Raw genomic sequence first — 21,214 nt, forward strand, 5'->3', positions numbered from 1 at the left:
CAAGTTGATAGAAGTTTTTCACTAGAAAATATAAAATCTCATAATGCCATTATAGAATAAGGCCTGATTCATAAGCATTTTCTAAGAGGCAGATTATAAGTGTCTTTTTTTTCTTACCCATAGGGTAAAAGTTGGATTGTTAAAAGAAGTTATGAAGATTTTCGGGTACTTGATAAACATCTTCATTTATGTATTTATGACCGACGATTCTCCCAACTCTCAGAGCTTCCCCGTTCTGATGCTCTGAAGGATAGTCCAGAGGTAAGCATTTAGTTCTTTGCAGCCTTAATTGCTGTATATAAATTAGCAGAAAGTGTTGCCTATATACTAAATAAAAGCTTATATCGAACACTCAGGATGATTCTTGGGATTATTTAATTATTTCATAACTGAAAAAGTTATAGTGCTATGTAGAACGTTTAGAATTAAAGTAGGTTTGGTGTGTAACTTTATTAAAAAGATTCATAATATATAATGGGCTACATATATGAGACCATTATTCAAAGAGAATATAAAATATGGAGGCAAAAACATGGAAAAATGTTGACCTCACTAATAATTAAAGAAAGGCATAGCTTATGATGGCATGCCATATCTGTGCCCTTATCTTTACTCCTGTCAAATTTCTAGTAAAAATATAAAAGATTTTAAAAAAATTAAATGGGAAAAGATTCTTTATAACATCAGAATATAAAAACCATCAAAATTATGAGGAATCTTCTTTATTTTTTATTTTTTTGAGAGGGAGGGAGAGGGAGAGAGAGAATCCTAAGCAGGCTCCATGCCTAGCACAGAGCCTGACGCAGGGCTCGGTCTCACAACCATGAGATCATGATGTGAGGAATCTTTGAAAGTAGATAGGATAAGATTTATGGGGGTGAGCAAATACTGCATACAAACAGGTACAGGAGGATTGAAGAAGACAGATCAACTAGAAATCTTAATCGTAAAAGCCAAATAAATAAAATAATTGAGAAGAGCAAACAGAGGGCTTTCAGAAGCATGGTTACTATCCTCAGAGAGACAGGAGGCAATCATAGTCATGGAATGAGAACATATTTTTAGAAAAATAAAAAATCAGAGATCTTAGAAATGAACATGTACTTATTTAAATTAATTTTAGTTATAGCAAACCTGAAGAGCTGGACTGTGTGCAGAATGGACACAGATGAAGAGAGCATTAGTGAGCTGGGAGAGCAAACTTTATAATAATACAGCCCCAGAAGGGAATGAAAGATAAAAAGTTGCGTGAGAACAGTGGGAATCATGGAGAAAAGATCCTGAAGTTCCTACTTCCCTCTCCTAGGAGTTCTAGCAGGATACAGGAGATGGAAGTAACTAAAAGTTAATATAAGAAAATGCCCTAAAGCTAAAGAAAGCCATGTTTCAGATCACATGGGCCCAGTAAGTACTAAATATAATGACTGAAAAGACATGCATCTATAAACAGTGTAGTGAAATTTCAACAGCCAAAACAGAGAACACCAAAAGCTTCCAGAGAGCAAAAAAACATGCTTTAAAAAAAAAAAAAGAACAAGAATTGTATTGACAGTAGACTCAATAGCAGCTTGAAAACAGTGCAGATGTCTTTCAAGTCCTGATGGGAAGCGATTTCAAATCTGTAATTAATTCCAAGGCAACTAAGTAGGTAGGACAAAGTAGAGGCATCATCAGTCATGCAAGAACTGACACAGGAACGGGGTCTCAGGAATATTCTAAAACCACAGCTTCTTTTGTATCACCGAAAATCTAGAAGTCTGTCTCTGTTTCCTATCTCTGTCTCTTTGTTCCATTTCTCTTTCTCAAGCTGTCTCAGAACATGGCCACTACTAAAAGGCCCCAGGTTTTTAATCTCTTTTTTTAAGACAGCTGCTAGAATGAATTAAATATTTTCAACTTAATTCCTAATTCCTGCAGTAACTCTTGTTAGGCCAGCTAGTGTTTGGTCCCATTTCTGGACCAATCCACGGACCCGTGGTGTGGGATCACATATGAACATGGCTGTCCTGCCGCAGCTGCATGCCTGGAAGCTTACAGCAGGTCTTGGAGTTTCAGAGTAGCCAGGGGGAAGCTGGCAGAAAAGCCAAGTATGTCTCTGCTGTGATTATTTTTTTACATTTTCAGTATGAGATAGAGACAGCAATAAAATTAGAAGCTATAGAATAGTATGACCCCCTGATGATGAGGAGCTAGCAGTTAAAGTTCTTCACAAGACAGGGGATTTCTATGTAAGTGCCGATGGTTTCACTTCACGGAACTCTTAAGCCTCTGTGAAGAATCCTCTGTAACTATTAAAATGCCTAAAAATCTACAGAATTTTTGCCCCAGAAACAACTAATTTATACCAGTTACTTGGACAGGGAGTGCAGTATCTTGACTTGGAGTTACCACTGAATCTTCTCTTTCTCTTTAGTCCATCACTCAGATGCTTATGGCTTACCTCTCCCGCCTTTCAGCTATTGCTGGCAACAAGATCAATTGTGGACCTGCCCTTACTTGGATGGAGGTATTTTCTAATTCACTTCTTATCAAAATTTATTTTTGAATTGTCTACGAAATTTAATGTTAATTTAATTTCTATAGCTATTGAGCTTCAGGAATCAAAGAAATAGAATTAATGCTCATCTTTTGGAAGGATAGATATGTCTTATGCTAAGTATTTTTTTTATCTCAAATCTTTCTTTGAGAATCCAGGAAACTAATTTTAATATATCTTGTGAATTGCAGTGACACCTCTTATTTTGGTGTTTAATGTATTAAGTGTACATTTAGCAAGATATATATATTTAATTGACTTAGTAATTGAAAATATTTTTCAATTATTTATGAATGACAGACAATTAACCTTTTAAAGAGTCCAGTTTAAGTATTGAGTGTTACACAGTATCCAGAAAATATGTTAAGTATTTCTCCTTAATTTGCAGATTTATTCTCTCCTTCCAGTGGAAATTGGCAAGTCAGAATGGGAAGTAGAAAGAATATGGAATTTAGCACCAGGCCAACTTGCACTGAGATACTGGTTTTTCTATTATTGGCTGTGTGATCTTGGAAAATTACAGTGAAACCTCAGATTACAAGTAACTTGTTCTGAGAGTGTTTCACAAGACGACCAAACATTTCTAATGTATTTTAACTTGCTAAAGGAGCAATGTCTTGCAATATGAGTAGTACGTGACGCCGAATGTCATGTGATTACAACTGAGCCAGTGGTCCTTGAAATTTGCTTTGATACACAAGTGATTACTTTGATATACAAGTAATTTGCTTTGGATTACAAGCATGTTTCCAGAATGAATTATGCACACAAACAAAGGTTTTACTGTATTTAATTTCTCATAAATTACATAAGCTCTTTGAGCTTTAGCATCTTCATCTTTAGGTTTTTTTTTTAAATGTTTGTTTATTTTTGAGAGAGAGAAAGAGAGACAGAGCGCAAGCAGGGTAGGGGCACAAAGAGAGGGAGACACAGAATCTGAAACAGGCTCCAGACTCTGAGCTGTCAGCACAGAGCCTGATGGGTGGCTCAAACCCATGAACTGCGAGATCGTGACCTGAGCCGAAGTCGGTTGCTTAAGGGACTGAGCCACCTAGGCGCCCCAAGCATCTTCATCTTTAAGTGTTGATAATCATGCTGAGTACCTTTTAGATTTATGAGGATTACATTGAATCATTTGTTATATGCACAGCACAATGACTGGCATATAATAAGTACTCAGTAAATATTAGGTGTTGTTTTTTTTTTTAAGATTCTTTGGGTTATGGTTTCTCTAAATCAAATTGAACACTTTTGTAGATAGAGAAACTTTTACAAGTCCCCTGTCTTTATCTCATAGTTCATTTTCTTTGTCATAGATTGATAATAAGGGAAATCATCTTCTAGTTCATGAGGAATCATCCATTAACACTCCTGCTGTTGGTGCTGCCCACGTTATCAAGAGGTACACTGCTCGGGCCCCTGATGAATTGACTTTAGAGGTAAATGACTAAAGACTCTGTCAGCTCAGGCCCTTTCCCCATACTCTATTGTCTTTCAGCCTAGGATGCCATCTGTTTTTATTTAACGACTATACTCATCCTTGAAAATTCAGCTTAAATGTCTCCCATTTCTTCTAGGAAGTCATCCTTGATCTTCTTCCTACTCCATGCAAATACATATCCCCAAAGAGCCTGGATTGAATGTTACTCTGAACTGTTCTCATGGCTTATATCTGACCTTTCATTTATTACACTCAGTCATAATTGTTCTCCTGTTTGTCTCCATGACCTTCTTGAAAGCCAGGTCTCAATCTTTTTGTTTTGTGTTTTTAGTACCTAAATATGATACCCAGTGATACCTTCTTCTCATTGTTTGTTCAAAGATTGAGGTAAAGAACAGATGAAAAGTAAAATGAACATTGCTTGCAATCAGATGCAAAAGGAGGGGAATTAAGTTTCTTCCTCTAATACTGGATGATGAGAGACAAAAAACTGCTTACAGTTATTCAGTTTAAGAAACACAGTATAGATTTTTAGGTTCCATACACAGAGGAATGTATGTCTTAAAAGATGCCATGCCTGTGAGCAAATACAGCTTTGTGAAGTTGATTCTTCCATGATGTGAAAATTAGTTGTAAATATACAAAGAAAAATTCTTTTTTATTTAAAAAATATTTTAATGTTTTTTTAAATTTATTTTTGAGACAGAGACAGAGTATGAGTGGGAGAGGGTCAGAGAGAGAGGGAGACACAGAATCTGAAACAGGCTCCAGGCTCTGAGCTGTCAGCACAGAGCCCAACATGGGGCTCGAATTAATGGACTGTGAGATCATGACCTGAGCTGAAGTTGGACGCTTCACTGACTGAGCCGCCCAGGCACCCCTACAAAGAAAAATTCTTAAAAGCGATATGTATACCACAGTAATATTGCTGTGAAGCACTTAACTATGTTTTGTCACAGAGATCACCACTTATTTGGATTGAAGAATGTGATTTCCATTAAATATATTATTAAGAACTATTATTATGATTTTATATTTATAATTTTTGTAAAAGTTTGTATAAACTCACTAGTTTGTCAAATTTTATACTTACTAAGAATAACCAAGTAATTGTAGATATCTTAGGCCTTTGATATATGATTTAATAAGATATGTACTCAGCACAGTACATGACACATGGTCAATGCTCACTAAATGTCTATGAATAAAAGTTATGGTGGTTCTAAGTATGAGTATTTTAAACTATCCCTTGTAGGTGGATCTGATCACTTTTACTTTTAGTAACAGTAGTGACTATTTTAACAGAAGTGGTGGTGATGGTGTGAAACCTGACATTCAAAAATCCTATGCTGTAAGTCTGACTTTCTGAAGTTACTACACGTAGGTTAACCACTTACCTTTTCTTCTTACCTCTTCTTTACCAATCATTAAGATTATTAAATTCTTTGCAGAAGTAAGTGTTACATTTTTCCAGAAATAATTAGCCAGAGAATGAGAGTGGAACTTAACTTTTTGTTACGGTTCACATTTAAATTCTAGACATAGTAATGGGTTTAAAATTTGACTAAAAATATTTCACTTAAAATTTTTTCTTGTAGGTGGGAGACATTGTTTCTGTTATTGACATGCCCCCAAAAGTGTTAAGCACATGGTGGAGAGGCAAGCATGGATTTCAGGTAGGCAACAAATAAGGTGTGAAGGAGTAAAAAACAAAAAACAAAACAAAACAGTTTTTCTTTATTCTTTAGTAATATTTATTTCTCTTTGCAGCATGTACTGGCAGTGGACCTTGTCAGCGGAGGTAGAAAAATATAGATGATATTAGACTTGGATTTCCTTTTCTAGTTACTCTTGTGGTTGTTTTATCTCCTTCTTCTTTAAATGGAAACAGTAGGAACATAGTAGGAATAGAATCACAGGTCTGAGTACCACTTTTAGATTATCAGGCCTGTGATTCTGCCTTGCTTTTAAAAAAAATTTTTTTTAATGTTTATTTATTTTTGAGAGAGAGAGAGAGTGTGTGAGCAGGGGAGGGGCAGACAGAGAGGGAGACACAGAATCCAAAGCAGGCTTCAGGCTCTGAGCTGTCAGCACAGAGCCCGACGTGGGGCTCGAACTCACAAACCGTGAGATCATGACTTGAGCTGAAGTCAGATGTCTGGCTTAACCGACTGAGTCACCCAGGCACCCCCTGACTCTGCCTTGCTTTTAATATTGATTTGGAATCAGGATTCACATGTATTTAAAAAAAATTTTTTTTAACCTTTATTTATTTTTGAGAGACATAGAGAGACAGAGCACAAGTCGGGGAGGGGCAGAGAGCATGGGAGACACAGAATCTGAAGCAGACTCCAGGCTCTGAGTTGTCAGCACAGGGGCTCGAACCCTCGTGAGATCATGACCTGAGCCAAAGTCGGACACTTAACCTACTAAGCCACCCAGGCACCCCTCACACATTTTTTTTTTTTTTGGTTTATTTATTCTTATTTTAAGAGAGAGAGAGCCCAAGCAGGGGAGGAGCAGAGATAGAGGGAGAAAGAGAGAATCCCAAGCAGGCTGTTAGGGCAGAGCCTGATTCAGGACTCCAGCTCGTGAACTGTGTAAAATGGGGATAGTAGGACTATTTTTTGTTTCATAAGATTATAGTAAAGATTAAAGGTGTGAGGATAAAATTTGTAAAGTACATAGAACAGACCTGATGCATACTTTTCACTCAAAAAATATTGATTTTTAAGTTTTAATTGGTTTTTTTACAAATTTAATTTTATTGATTCCTTTATTATAAAAGTATCCATGGCAATTTAATTTGATGATTAAGACTAGAAAAATCATATCCATATTATATCACAAAATAATTGGGGTCATTTATCTTAATTGCTATGCATAATTGTTGCTTTTGATTAAATATAAAACTAAATAAAAGACTGGGGTATCCTTTTTTCTATTGAGGAGTCAATTTTTCATGTTCATGGAAATGAGCTATATATAAACTTTAGGCTCTAAAAGATGATAAAAAAATAAATTTGGATTTTAAATGGCAGTTATATTGTTTTCTTGGTATGGCTACCTTTCTTATAATCTTAGACAAGTCATTTGCTTTCTTTGTACTTTAGTTTATTCTTAATTGGAAAGTTCCGCTTATAATCCTTCTAGTCCTTCTCAACATTTTAATTCTATTATTGTAAAAATGGTAGCAGGTTTCTCCTTCTTTCATGTGACATATTTATTGAGATCTGACTTTGTGCTAGGTATAGATTCCTAACTTTAAAAAATAAATGTTTATTTATTTTTGAGAGAGAGGGAGAGAGAGAGCATGAGTAGGGGAAGGGGTAGAGAGAGAGGGAAAGAGAAAATCCCAAGCAGGCTCTGCACTGTCAGCACAGAGCCCGACATTGGGCTCTAACTTATGAACTGTGAGATCATGACCTGAACTGAAATCATGAGTCGGACACTGACTGAGCCACCCAGGCACCCTCTTCCTAACTCTTTTATTTAGAGTCACATAAATTAATTTCTAGCCTAAACAGATTATTCATTTAAAAATTAGTATATAAATTAACAATTGTTAAAATTAGCTTATTGCCAAACAAATTATTTAAAATAAAAACAGATTTTTAAACTTAAAGGGTTTATTTGTAAATGATAGTGAAAGGTTTTTTATATAGTACTGAAAATTTTTTTCATCCTAATTAGCCTTGGAAGGGCAGTCATTTCTGTTTAGATCATGTTAGGATATGCATTTGAAAAGGGGAGTTGATTGTGGGCATTTTGGGGGGGTCACCTATAAAACCAGGACTGGTTTTTAAATGTCACTGTCAAAACTTCATTTATAAAATGAGCCCAGTACTGTAAGGAAATAATCCACACAATCCACTCTTCCTTGCTGTTCCTAAACACTCGTCCATTTGTAAGAATGCCTCATGGCTTATTGAAGGGGGAAGTTGAATGGGGAGGCATGTATTGAGCATCTGTTATGTGCAAAGTATTGCTGGGCACTTTATACACAATATTTTCTTTAATCTTCACAAAGCTATTAACTCCTTTTATGGAGGGGAAACAATATGAGAGGCTTAATAAACAGCCAAGATACCTAATTGTAAGCGATGGAGTAGGGTCTCAAATTCACGTCTGCCCCATCCCATTGCCTGAGGAGCACTAAGTAGGATTTCTGCATTTAAGTCTCATTATTAACTTCATCCACCTCAGTTTTCAGCCCTATGAAAAAGAACATCTTTCCTTCCCAGCCAGCAAAAAATGCTGTAAAGATGAACCAACTAAGGACTGTAAAGCATACAGGTTTTACTGGTGGAAACATTTCTGTTACCATGTGTTTTTATGTGATGATTAATATATTGTATCTAGGAAAAAACTCCTCTTCAAGCTATTTGTGATGTTCTCTACCCTTGTTAGGTATTTTTAAATGGCAAACATATGCCCTTCCTTACTCAAATATTTCGTTGAGAGAGGAAGATAATTAGAATTTATTCCATGAATATGATAATTATAGATGAGATCGCTGATTTTTAAGTTTGAAAGAACCGGAATAATGGCTTAGCCCATTGGTTTTCCCATGTATGTATTTTATGTTTGTTTATTTTTTAATTTATTTTGAGAAAGAAAGAGAGCAAGCTGGGGAGGGGCAGAGAGAGAGGGAGAGAGAAATCCCAAGCAGGCTCCTGCACTTTCAGCGCAGAGCCCAATGCAGGGTTTGAACTCATGAACTGTAAGATCATGACCTGAGCCGAAACCCAAGAGTCGGACGCTTAACCACTGGGCCACCCAGGCGCTCTACATGTATATATTTTAACTCCATGGAATTGTTAATTAGAGTCTTACACCTGAGTGTGAGAAAAGGCAACAATGGAGCTGCCCTTGGTAGTTTAAGGGGCACCCTTAAACTTAGTTTAAGTCAGGCACCCTGGGGCCTTATGCCCCAGGGAGCATGTCTGGTATGACCTCAGTGCTCCCCTCAGGGTCTCTTAGATGCATGGTAGGTTCAGAGCCAGCAAGATTCCCTGGGAGTTCTAGGAAGTTTTCCTGGACAAGGTGACTTTGGAATGCAGAGTCTTGTGTGTTTCTTCTGAGGGCGGGATGTCCAGCAGGGCAGACAGATCAGACTGAAACGGCCAGCACCTCAGTTAGCTAACTTGACTGATCCTGGACATACAGATGGACATTGTAAGCTGGGCTTTGTCAGTGGACCATGCGGGGAGGAGCCACCAAGGCAGGAAGCCTGCACTAATAATGTGTAGGGGCTGGGCTTGACCATGAGGTAGGTTCTAGTAGTTTTCCTGGGGATCAAGGCCATTTAGAGATGACTGTTCCCAGAAGAGAGAGTAAAGGGGAACAAGGATGTGGGCCACTGCTTCCCAGGATGGATGCCAACTCTGTAGTATCATGCTCTGAGCACTGCTGGAAAGCTTTCTGGAAGTGTGCTGTCAGTATGCAGGCCCTATGCATCTCCACTTGCATGTCTGCTCAACTTGAAGTGTTCATGCCTTGTTACATGGATTCTGCTTTTCTTCTGTTACAGTCACGTGTGTTTGTTGTCTCCTTTCTGGCCAGCTCTCAAGGCATGACAAGGTACAGGCATCAGTATGGTAGCCTTTCCTGTGTATTGCTGTGAACTGATGCTGTGCATTGCTGGGTTGTGACTTTATCATTAAGAGAATAATTAGACCTCATTTTTAGTACAGATTTACAGAATAATTGAGCAGGTAGTATAGAGTTTCATATAATCCCTTCCACCGCCCCCACACAGACACATACACAGCTTCTCCTATTATTAACATCTTGCTTTACAAATTCATTGTATAGCATTGGCAAAATGCTGATCTTTACTGACCACCAGCTGATTTGCAAAGATTACAGATAGCATAGAATAAGTACTGTTTCTAAAAGAGTTGTCTGAGGATCATTAGATCCTGGGCCAGAATCACATGGATACAGAATATTTGGATATATACAATACAGAATGTCAGTTTCACATCCTGCCCCACAATGATTAAAATAATTTGGGGGCTTGCTTTTTTGTTACAATTAATGAACCAAATTTCGTACATTATTATTAACCGTAGCCCATTGTTTACACTAAGGTTCACTCTTTGTGATGTATAGTTCTGTGCGTTTTAGTGAATGCCTAATTACATGTATGAACACTACAGCTTCATACAGAGTAGTTTCACTGCCCTAACCTTTGTGCTCTACCTTTTTGTCCTTCTCTTCTCATAACCCCTGAGAACTACTAATCATTTACTGTCTCCACAGTTTTGCCTTTTTTCAAAATATCATATAGTTGGGGTCATACAGTACGTAGTCAGACTGGCTTCTCTCACTTAGCAGTGTGCCTTTAAAGTTCTTCTGTGTGTTTCCGTGGTTCGAGAATTCCTTTTCTGTCAGTAATATTCATTGTTGTGGATGTGCCAGAGTTTATTTTTCCATTCAATTATTACAGGACATCTTGGCCGTTTCCAGTTTTTGGCAGTTATTAATAAAGCTGCTGTAAACATCCATGTGCAGGTTTTTGTGTGGATATAAGACCTCAGCTCCTTTGGGTAAATATGAAGGAGTGCAGTTGCTGGATCATATGGTAAGCCTGTGTTTAGCTCTGTAAGAAGCCACCAACTGTCTTTCAAAGTGGTTGTCCCGTTCTGCATTCCTACCAGCAAGTGATGCTGTTCTCAGCATTCTCACTAACATTTGATGGTTCTCAGGTTTTTTTGGATTTTAGCCATTTTAATAGGTGCATAGTGGTATTAAATTGTTGTCATAATTTGCAAATAAAGTCCAAGTTATAGGATTTATTAATACACTTAAGGGTGTTATGCTGCTATCTTCATTCTTCTATTACCAGTAATTGCTTCTACTTTTCCTTCACCACTGATTTTCAAACCTTAGTGTACTTGAAAATCACCGGGGGAAATTGTTAAAATATAAAGTCCCAGGACCGAAGCCCAAAAATTCTGTTTCAGTGATGGTGGGATGAGGCATAAGACCATATTTTTATCTATGTGATTCTGGTTCAGGTGTTGCCCAGAAACAGTGCTCACTGTGTGCTGTAGGTAGTAGGTAAACTGCTACTCAGCCAGTGGTTGATAAAGTTGAGCATTTTTCCAAGTTCTGGTCCATGTATTGTTTTAGACCATAATTTAGCTGTGGGAACAGAAGGATTAGTTCACCCATGTGTTTAAATTATACCGTGACTCTGTTTCTTTTCTTAAACTTCTCAGAGTAGGAAGTGTGAAATTATATTAACTATAGAAATTCTGAAATCTGTTTTTACTTTGTTTCCTAAAGTGTATCATCTTTTACCTTTGTTTTCTGAAGTGTTTCATCATAGAATGTACTTAAACAAAAGCAAAAAAAAACAAAAACAAAAAACCCAACACAACTATTTTTTTTCCCTTATTTTAAAAACTAAATGGCATCAGCTTTTGTGCCTGGCTGTGGAGTTTTGTTGGAAATAAGAGGTGAGGTATCTGGGGAGCCTTTTTTCTTAGGTAAAAGACATAACACAAATATAAAATGTCAATATCTTTGAGAAGTATTTGTTTAGGCAGTTTCTCAGAGTTTTATCTGGGAGTAGCTAGCATCAGAATGACTTGAGAAACATGTTAAAGTGAGGTATTACCAATTAGAATCTTGGGGAATGGGGACAGGAATCTGAATTTTACCAAGTTATTCAGATAGTTATTCAGCACAAAATGTGAGAATCACCAAGTGGCCTCCCGTTGTTTATCCTATGCACAGATAAAAGAAGAAATTAAACACAGTTTAGCAAATACTCTCTTTACCCCCCAGGAAATCTTCCTTAAAACACATTTGGGACATAGTTAACCTAATGGATAGAATACCACTTAGAGATAGACAGAATTTTATACAGCTTGCGTTCTCTTAGCTCTCTACAACGTGGTAAAGGATGAGCTGTTTTATTTTTCATAGTTAGCCCAAATGTCATGTTAGTGTTTTTGTGTACAAACATCAGAGAAGCAATTCATGGACAATAAAAAGGTCCTTTAGCTCAGGAGTTTAATATGGTTCTAGGTAACTTATTTTCAAAAAAGTATTCTTTATTCTAAAGGAAGATATTTGGGAACATTGTCCCCCATACTAGTTTAACAGAGGGGCGAAGTTTACCTGTTCCTTTACAAAAAGATCATATTATTTATATATGGCATCCAAAGCTACGCCTTTTCATTACTCACTATTAAATGAGGCACAACATTTCCTCTCTAGTTAAGTTTCAGGAAATCATATACTATAAATTTTCATCGGTAATGTTAAATAATTTCAAGTAAAGAGGGAATATATTATACTACAAATGAAGTGCTTCTTAAATGTGCTGTGCTAAGTGCTTTCCATCAATCTCTAGTTCTTATAACTCTGTGAAGAAGGTACTATTATCATCTCTTGCTGATGACAGAACTAAAGCATGTGGGTTTAAACAACTTGCCCATTGTTATTCTGCTGTTTCTTATCCGAGCTTAGATCAAATCCTAGGTATTCTGGGCAACGAATAGATCACAATAGTAATTTAATGAACTGGTAGTGGCTTCTACTTGTCTCCTTGTAGAAAAAATGATAGTGGGTCATCTCGTCCTAACCTGTCATTTAAAAATTACAGAAATCTAGAGACAAAAAGATTTAGATAAATTGTGCAGATTCTGATTCACCAAGACAGTACATAATGGTATAGCCAGGACCAGTTCACAAGCTTGGTGAGTTCCAATTTTGCATTTTTCCCCCTTGGATCATAAAAATATGTAAATTTTCTTAAATTATCTTCTGTATTGTTCCTATTTTTATTTTTCTTATTAGTGCAACTGCCATTGATACCATAAATTTGTTTCTTCATAGCCTTTTGATAATTTATAGCATCAGAATATGTCCTACCAAATGATATTTAAACGTTCAATTTCATGGAAATTATTAACAAAATGGTTTAGAGCAGTAGTTCTTAAACTCCTCAAACTTACACACCCCCCTCATTATAATAAATATTTTCTAAAATCCTTCCATGTGATTTCTGAAATGAAATATACAAACAATACCTACAAACAATTTCAAAGAAGTCAGTATTTTTCACATATAAAAGAAATAAAGGTATACTTTTTATTTATTAAATTTTTAAATAAAATTTTTAAATGATTTTATTTATTTTTGAGAGAGAGAGAGAGACAGAGTGTGAGCGGGGAAGGGTCAGAGAGAGAGGGAGGCACAGAATCCGAAGCAGGCTCCAGGCTCCGAGCCATCAGCATAGAGCCCAATGTGGGGCTCGAACTCACAGAGCTGTGAGACCATGACCTGAGCCGAAGTCAGACGCTCAACCGACTGAGCCACCCAGGCGCCCCAAATACTGATATATTTTAAAGTTCAAATGATCAATCACAGATTCATACTGAGTAGTAAAAACAAATGATTGGAAGGGGAGATGGTACCCTCGTGGGGAAATATAGGGAGGAAAGGGGTGCAGTATCTCTGAATTTGAACTTCTCTTGTCATGGAATATATGAACACTAGAGACCTGGGAAGATAGGAAATTGTAGTCTGAAAATGAAAAATTAGAAACTCTCTGAGGCCACATAGTTACATTGATGAAAAATCTGTGGTATATCTCTGGAAGTAAGAGCGTGACTTCATTCACTATGCTTAATACAAAAAAATATTTTGTTATGCTAAGTCCTAAACTTTCACTAGCCATTAATTAACATAAATCAACCATTAGAATAGGATTTTTTTAAAAAAAATCAGTGGTAAGCACATTGTTGTGTTGAAATTCCTGTTAGATTTTGATTAGTTGCCTCAGAGAGACTATAGTTAGGATTAGGCTCCATTGGTAAGCAGTGATTTCATTCTATTCTCACTGTTACCAAAGCTCCAGCCTTATTTTAAGACAGTAGTTTCTTATCCAACATTCCCTCTAAGTTGTACCAGAATATTTTTTCAGTACATTGACTTTTGTCACCAAACCTATTTCCTTTACTGTGTGAGCCCATCCTCAATGTAGAAGAAGGTCAGAAGATTCAGATTGCAGTCTGTTGCATTTAGGTCTTTCCTTATTCACTTGCAGTTGGAGAGGAAGCCATGTATTGGTCAAGCTGCCTGAAACCTATTCCCAGGAGCTATTAGGGTTACGACAGGCACAGGACCCAGTGTGTAGGTATAGATTAGTGGTGAGCCAGAGCAGGTCGTGAAATTTTTAGGAATTTGGTGGTACAACTGTGAAACACAGCTGCTTTTAAAAATTAAAGCCTATGAATTTTTAGTTAAATGAATTGTATTAAAAACAAAGGTAATAAATACTTAAAACTTTATTTATAATTATTTCACTATATTTTACTGTTACCTATGCTCTTGAGGGTATTTCTGCCTAGTGTTCTGTGTGGTATAAATACGACCTAACAGGCTACTGTGCATCTCTTTGCAATTGCGTTTGGTTGTGTCTTGTTGGTAGCTTGACACCCGCCGGGTCTTGACACCAGCCACTGACTCTGGCAAACACTATAAATCAAGACCCTTCCTCTTGGAGAGCCAGTTGTTTAGCTTTATCAGCACACTTTAAGATATACAGTAGTCCTCCCTTTTCCCCCAGAGAATGCCTGAAACTATGGATAGTACTGAACCCTGTAAATACTAGGTTTTTCCTATACATATATATGTATCTATGGCAAAGTTTAATTTGTAAATTAGGCACAGTAAGAGATTGACAAAAATAATAAAATAAAACAGTTCTAAAAATATACTGAAAGTTATGCGAATGTGGTCTGATTCGCTCTCCAAATACCTTATTGTACTGTACTCCTTCTCCTTGTGATGATGTGAGATGATAAATGCCTATGTGATGAGATGAAGTGACGTGAATTATGTAGGCATTGTGACGTCATGAGGAGAATCATCTGCTTCCAGACCATGGTTTACTGCGGGTAACAAACAAAGCAAAACTGTGGATAAGGTGGGGGGACTATCTCTAGATAGATTGGTCTTTTCTCTCTCTTCCTTCTTATTCCTGGAGTTGAAACTCATCTTGGCCCCTCCCAATATACCCAATTTTCCTCACCCATCTCAGTCCTATAAATTAGAGCTTTAGAAATTGTCACTGCTGCAGAAAGAATAATCTATGACACAGGATGACATAGTTCATACATAAATCATATTATCAGAGTTCCAGTCGCTTTTAACATTTGACATTTTGAGTTTGCCAGAATTGTTGATATTTGGTAAAATATTAGTTTCAGTATGAATCAGAAAAGTAAATGTTCATTAAATATATTTTTAGTTTTACTTACGTTCTTTCTTAAGGTTACGTTATTGTGTATATTTTCAATAGAACACAACTTCATTTTTTATGATGGAAATTTTATAATAGGAAAATAGAATCTATTTGCCTTTCACAAATTTATAGAGTCAACTCTTCTAATTAAAAGACTTATTAACTAGGAATGCTTTTGGTTTCAAGAAACAAAAAAGTGAACAGAAAAAGTGATTGATGGCTGTTGAGTTAGCTAACTAATGCTAAGCAGAAATCTCTAAGATTCTCTTGGCTTTTCTTTTAAGGTCAAATGATGGCCACTACAGATCCAATCTTGATACCTGGCTTCAAAACAAGAGGAAGGAAACAGAATAGTGGTAATAGAGCTGTATTTACACATGCTGTGGCTACACCTGCATGCAAGGAGTGTGGGCACTGAATATATAATTTAGCTGATGGTAATATACTTTATATTAAAGGGAGACAAGTGAGCAGGGATTGGAGATAGGCAGTAGAGGAACATACCATGGACCTTTACATAGCACACAGTAGCATGCTTACTCATATATTTAAAGCTAATGCATGGAGACAAATTTAAAAGGTACGAATGTAACTGATATATATTATATAGTTCCCCAAAGAAGTTCGTTAAACTTTGTTCAGTTTTTGTTAGGAAGTGACAAAAAACTAGTTTTTATTTGCTGAAAGATATTCATGTTTAGAAATTGGGCTAGGTGCTTTCATACAAATTATTGTGGTAGCTAATATTATCCTGTTTTTTTATTAAAAAATTTTTTTATGTTGCAGAGAAAGCATGTGTGAGCAGGGGAGAGGGTGGTACAGAGAGAGAGAGAGAGAGAGAGAGAGAGAGAGAGAAAGAGAGAGAGAATCTTAAGCAGTCTGCACACTTAGTGTGGAACCTGCTGCAGGGCTCGATCTCACGACCCTGAGATTATGACCCAAGCTGAAGTTGGACACTCAACAGACTGAGTCACCCAGGCACTCCTGTTATCCCCATTTTCACAAATTAAGAAACTGAAACAGATGTTAACTAATTTGCTCCAGATCACAGAGCCTAGTAAGTAGGTGGGCCAAGTTTATTTAGATCCTGGTCTTTTCTCTCTAGAAAATTGCAGAAAATGTTTATAAGTTGAAATGAATTCTAATTTTATGGAAAGAATGATATTTCATAGGCAGGAAACAAACTTAAGTCTGTATGTGCAGAAGGTGGTAAGTATTATGTGTCATCCATTTAATGGAGGAGCTGGAGCCTTCAAGGTCTTCTGGTAACCAACTATTGGATACTGACATTTAATGGGTGCTAACTATATGCATTGTGCTTATGCTGATCCATTTAGTTCTCATAACAACACTTAGGAGCTAGGTACTATTACATTGTTTAGATGAAGAAACTGAAACAGAGGCTAGGTTGCGAACCTGATCTTGTAAGCAGACCTAGAATTGAACCCAAGCACTCTTACCTTTGAGGCTGCACTGTTAACCTCTCATAATGGGTTTGTGTAAGAAAGAATGAGAAGGGTTTTTCAAGGTGAGTCTTATCTGGTTCTAATCGATCTTGGAAGAATTTCTACTTGTTTGGCTAAATAGGAAGTTGAATAAAATATTGTATGAAATTTCACCAGTAAAACAAAGCATCGTTTTGGAAGGCAATGCATAGGGACTTTAAGAATCCCCAAATCAGAGAGCTTTTAAACAAACTGATAACTTGTTAAAAACCCCTTTTCAACTCATGATAACTGGTTACATCTTCATACTCTTAAGAACTACCATGGAATATTGATCCAGAAATCGAAATAAGAATGCAGCAAATGCATATGTGAAAATAATCCCACACAGATGGAAATTATACAGCTCAGAACTTCATGATGAGTCATAACTCTTGGAAGACCATTCCATTCTTCCCGAGTCTGTCAACAGAGGGATGTAAAAGTGATGTAGTTTTCATGTTCAGCTTTAACATCTGTTGCATGGTAGCCTGATTATATTCCTATCTAAGGAAACATCTATAAATATTGGCAAAGATCTTCTTTTTACTTTTGTTTCCAAGCTATTTATCTCTGTATTTATTCTATTGGCTATCCAGTATCTCTGTGTGATCTGGGTGGTCTGTGGGTGATCTCAGTATTTTCCTAATATAACTTCTTAGGATTCTGTATCTAACACCATGAGCAGTTCTGCGATTAGGTCAAAGTGGTGTGTTTGTCAAAGCCAGAGTCTGTCACTACTGCTGAGTTTGGTTGTTTTCTTCTCTTTTGCTTTCCCACGTTTTCACACACTACTAGCTCTTTCACAACAGCAGGATGTGAAATGAGTGTTGTTTCACCAATTTATTTTAGTCCTGTCATTTTTCATGAAACCTGTGGGAGAAATGAGAAGAAAATTCCAAAAAAATTTGAATGTGGTTTAGTGTTGATTTTTTTTAATTATAGAGAAGACAAATATAAAATTTGGCTGTGGAGATACCAACACAACTAGGTTGAAATTTCAGCAAAGTAAGTTATTAAGAGGTAAAAATTATAGGTACTGCTTGCTTAGCTTGGTTTCAGACTGCATATTTGAATGGTGTAAAAAAAAAAAAGTTTGGTAAATTAAAAGCTAAAACTAAAAAAGCAGACTTAGATATTTGGACGAATAAAACACAACCCTGTACACACATAGCAACAGATTGTTTTATTATTTGTGTAATTGGTATCATCTGTGATTTAGAGTCTTGGAATAATAGAATCCTTTGGGAGGGACTGTGGAGTATATTACTGGAATTGAATTGGCACTGTTCACACACTGGTCTGCTCTCTGGTTTAGAATCCTCTCTTTGCTGCTTTTCTTCCTTAGGTGGGTCTCTTTCCTGGACACTGCGTGGAGTTAATTAATCAGAAAGTCCCCCAGTCAGTGACCAACTCAGTGCCAAAACCAGGTGAGTACACTTTTTCATCAGGGTGATGATTTTTATCAACTGCTTGAAGAAACAGGTTTTCTCTTTTAGTCAAGCACATAGCTTGTTTTGCTGTTGTTGCCATTTATTGACATGATATGTATGCATTCTTAATTTTAGGTGGTTTTGAGTTTTAAAATATTCTTATTTCTTTATTGATCATTTCACAAAGATACATCAACATTTTAGATAATTTCAAACAACTATTTGTTCCATTAATCTTTGTCATTATTTGTTTTTATAATTATATAGTAGGGATATAGTTTATTGATGAACACAATGATGAAAATAACAGGTTTAAAGAACTCACACAAATGATGTGATTAGCTGGAAACTAATAAATGAAGGGAATGTATATTTTATCAATGATTGTGAACATCAAAACTATTTTAAACAGCATTTCTCATTACTTAATAGTATATTTATAGTGCTATATAAATATGTGGATTGTTTAATGAATAAAGCAGTGTTACAGGGGGTGAAAATCAAAATGGAAACTTGTTTTTATTGGGGTGATTTAATCTAGGTAGATTGTACAGAATACTTAGCTTGGAAGTTTTTAATGTTATATAAAATTTTTAAAGGAAAACAAAAACAAAGACTGAAAGATTTTGGAGGAAAGAGGAAGTAATCAGATTTACGTCTCCTACTTATATTCCCTTCACCTTTCTTTGCCCTTCTCCATACTCTGCCCGCAGTAAAAGAAAAAGAAAAATTTGCTGGGCCTCAGAATTTATTTGTAATATTTTCCTTAAAGTATCTTTTAGGGTTAGGACCTATATATAAAAATTAGGGGGGAAAAGCTTATTTAGTATTTCCCCACCTCTGCCCCCCAAGCATACATCAAATCATATTTGCTTATAGTATTCAGGTAAAGGTAATATGCTTTTGAAGCTTGTTTCTTCACAGAAGATTAAGAATTCTCATAGGAATTTTAAATTTTTAGGCAGACTACTTTTACTGTTTAGTAGAGAAAAATACTTCAAAACAGTGTTCTCTACAGTTCTACTTGAGACAGGATTCTCAGTCTCTTTTCTTTCTTTTTTTTTTTTTTTTTTTTTTTCAATATATGAAGTTTATTGTCCAATTGGTTTCCATACAACCCCCAGTGCTCATCCCAAAAGGTGCCCTCCTCAATACCCATCACCCACCCTCCACTCCCTCCCACCCCCCATCAACCCTCAGTTTGTTCTCAGTTTTTAAGAGTCTCTTATGCTTTGGCTCTCTTCCATTCTAACCTCTTTTTTTTTTTTTTTCCTTCCCCTCCCCCATGGGTTTCTGTTACGTTTCTCAGGATCCACATAAGAGTGAAACCATATGGTATCTGTCTTTCTCTGTATGGCTTATTTCACTTAGCATCACACTCTCCAGTTTCATCCATGTTGCTACAAAGGGCCATATTTCATTCTTTCTCATTGCCACGTAGTACTCCATTGTGTATATAAACCACAATTTCTTTATCCATTCATCAGTTGATGGACATTTAGGCTCTTTCCATAATTTGGCTATTGTTGAGAGTGCTGCTATAAACATTGGGGTACAAGTGCCCCTATGCATCAGTACTCCTGTATCCCTTGGGTAAATTCCTAGCAGTGCTATTGCTGGGTCATAGGGTAGGTCTATTTTTAATTTTCTGAGGAACCTCCACACTGTTTTCCAGAGTGGCTGCACCAATTTGCATTCCCACCAACAGTGTAAGAGGGTTCCCGTTTCTCCACATCCTCTCCAGCATCTGTAGTCTCCTGATTTGTTCATTTTGGCCACTCTGACTGGCGTGAGGTGATATCTGAGTGTGGTTTTGATTTGTATTTTCCTGATGAGGAGCGACGTTGAGCATCTTTTCATGTGCCTGTTGGCCATCTGGATGTCTTCTTTAGAGAAGTGTCTATTCGTGTTTTCTGCCCATTTCTTCACTGGATTATTTGTTTTTCGGGTGTGGAGTTTGGTGAGCTCTTTATAGATTTTGGATACTAGCCCCTTGTCCGATATGTCATTTGCAAATATCTTTTCCCATTTCGTTGGTTGCCTTTTAGTTTTGTTGGTTGTTTCCTTTGCTGTGCAGAAGCTTTTTATCTTCATATGGTCCCAGTAGTTCATTTTTGCTTTTAATTCCCTTGCCTTTGGGGATGTGTCAAGTAAGAGATTACTACGGCTGAGGTCAGAGAGGTCTTTTCCTGCTTTCTCCTCTCAGTCTCTTTTCAAGACATTTTATCCTCTGTTAAATTCCCCTTCTTTGGGTAAAATTACTAAAAAACTTTCTCAGTGGGTACTTGCTCAGTAGATGTTAATTTGTGGTTGTGATGACTGTAGGGTTTTTGTTTTTTTTTTTTAAACATGGCGTCATTAACTTAAAAGAAAATCCCATACCCTTTAGCAGAGAGGTGCCTCAACCCCATCCCTCTTCTCCAGCCCTAAGCAGCTATTAGTCTACTTTCTGTCTCTACAGATTTCCCTATTCCAGACCTTTCATGATCATACAATAGTGGTCTTTCGTAATTAGCTTCTTTGACTTAGCACAGTGTTTTCAGGGTTCATCCATGTATCAGAATCTCATTCTTTTTTATGGCTAAAGTAATATTCCATTGTATGGAGAGGCCATATTTTATCCACTCATTTTGAGTTGTTTCCATTTTTGACTATTATGTATAATGCAGTTATGAACATCGGTGTATAAGTTTTTGTGTGGATATATATATTTTCATCTCTCAAGTATATATCTAGGAGTAAAACTGCTGGGTCATATGGTAGCTCTATGTTTAACCTTTGAAGAACTACCAGACTGCTTTACAAGGTAGTTTTTACAATACGCCCTGGCAGTGTGTATGAGAGTTTCAGTTGTTCCATATCCTTGTTAGTGTGTTTTTGATTATTGCCATCGTAGTAGTTACAAAGTGGTGTATCTTTGGGAGTTTGATTTCATTTTCCTGATGACTAATCATGTTGAGTATCTTTTTATGTGCTTATTAGCCATTTGCATGTTTTTGGAGAAATGTCTATTCATATCCTTTTCCCATTTTTTAATTGGCAAGTATTCTT

At 36.5% G+C, this 21,214-nt stretch overlaps 1 protein-coding gene and 1 long non-coding RNA gene across 6 annotated transcripts in view; one reads left to right on the forward strand and one right to left on the reverse strand.

Moving 5' to 3' along the window:
• The window catches only part of ARHGAP32 (Rho GTPase activating protein 32), a 298,544-nt gene that overhangs the window by 204,429 nt on the left and 72,901 nt on the right, over positions 1-21,214 (forward strand). For all 5 annotated transcript variants that reach the window (XM_060605213.3, XM_078432952.2, XM_078432951.2 and 2 more), the window contains 5 exons: positions 124-261; positions 2,414-2,506; positions 3,853-3,975; positions 5,576-5,653; positions 18,079-18,160. In XM_060605213.3, coding sequence (XP_060461196.3) covers positions 124-261; positions 2,414-2,506; positions 3,853-3,975; positions 5,576-5,653; positions 18,079-18,160 — 514 coding nt within the window. The remainder of the gene's footprint in view (positions 1-123; positions 262-2,413; positions 2,507-3,852; positions 3,976-5,575; positions 5,654-18,078; positions 18,161-21,214) is intronic.
• On the reverse strand, positions 10,763-14,874 carry LOC132661085 (uncharacterized). The gene is made up of 2 exons (XR_009602033.3): positions 14,761-14,874; positions 10,763-11,129 (listed from the first exon to the last, which is right to left on the reverse strand). It is a non-coding gene; the product is annotated as an uncharacterized LOC132661085 (long non-coding RNA).

The sequence above is a fragment of the Panthera onca genome, chromosome D1, assembly GCF_046562875.1.
Source record: "Panthera onca isolate mPanOnc1 chromosome D1, mPanOnc1 haplotype 2, whole genome shotgun sequence".
NCBI lineage: Eukaryota > Metazoa > Chordata > Mammalia > Carnivora > Felidae > Panthera > Panthera onca.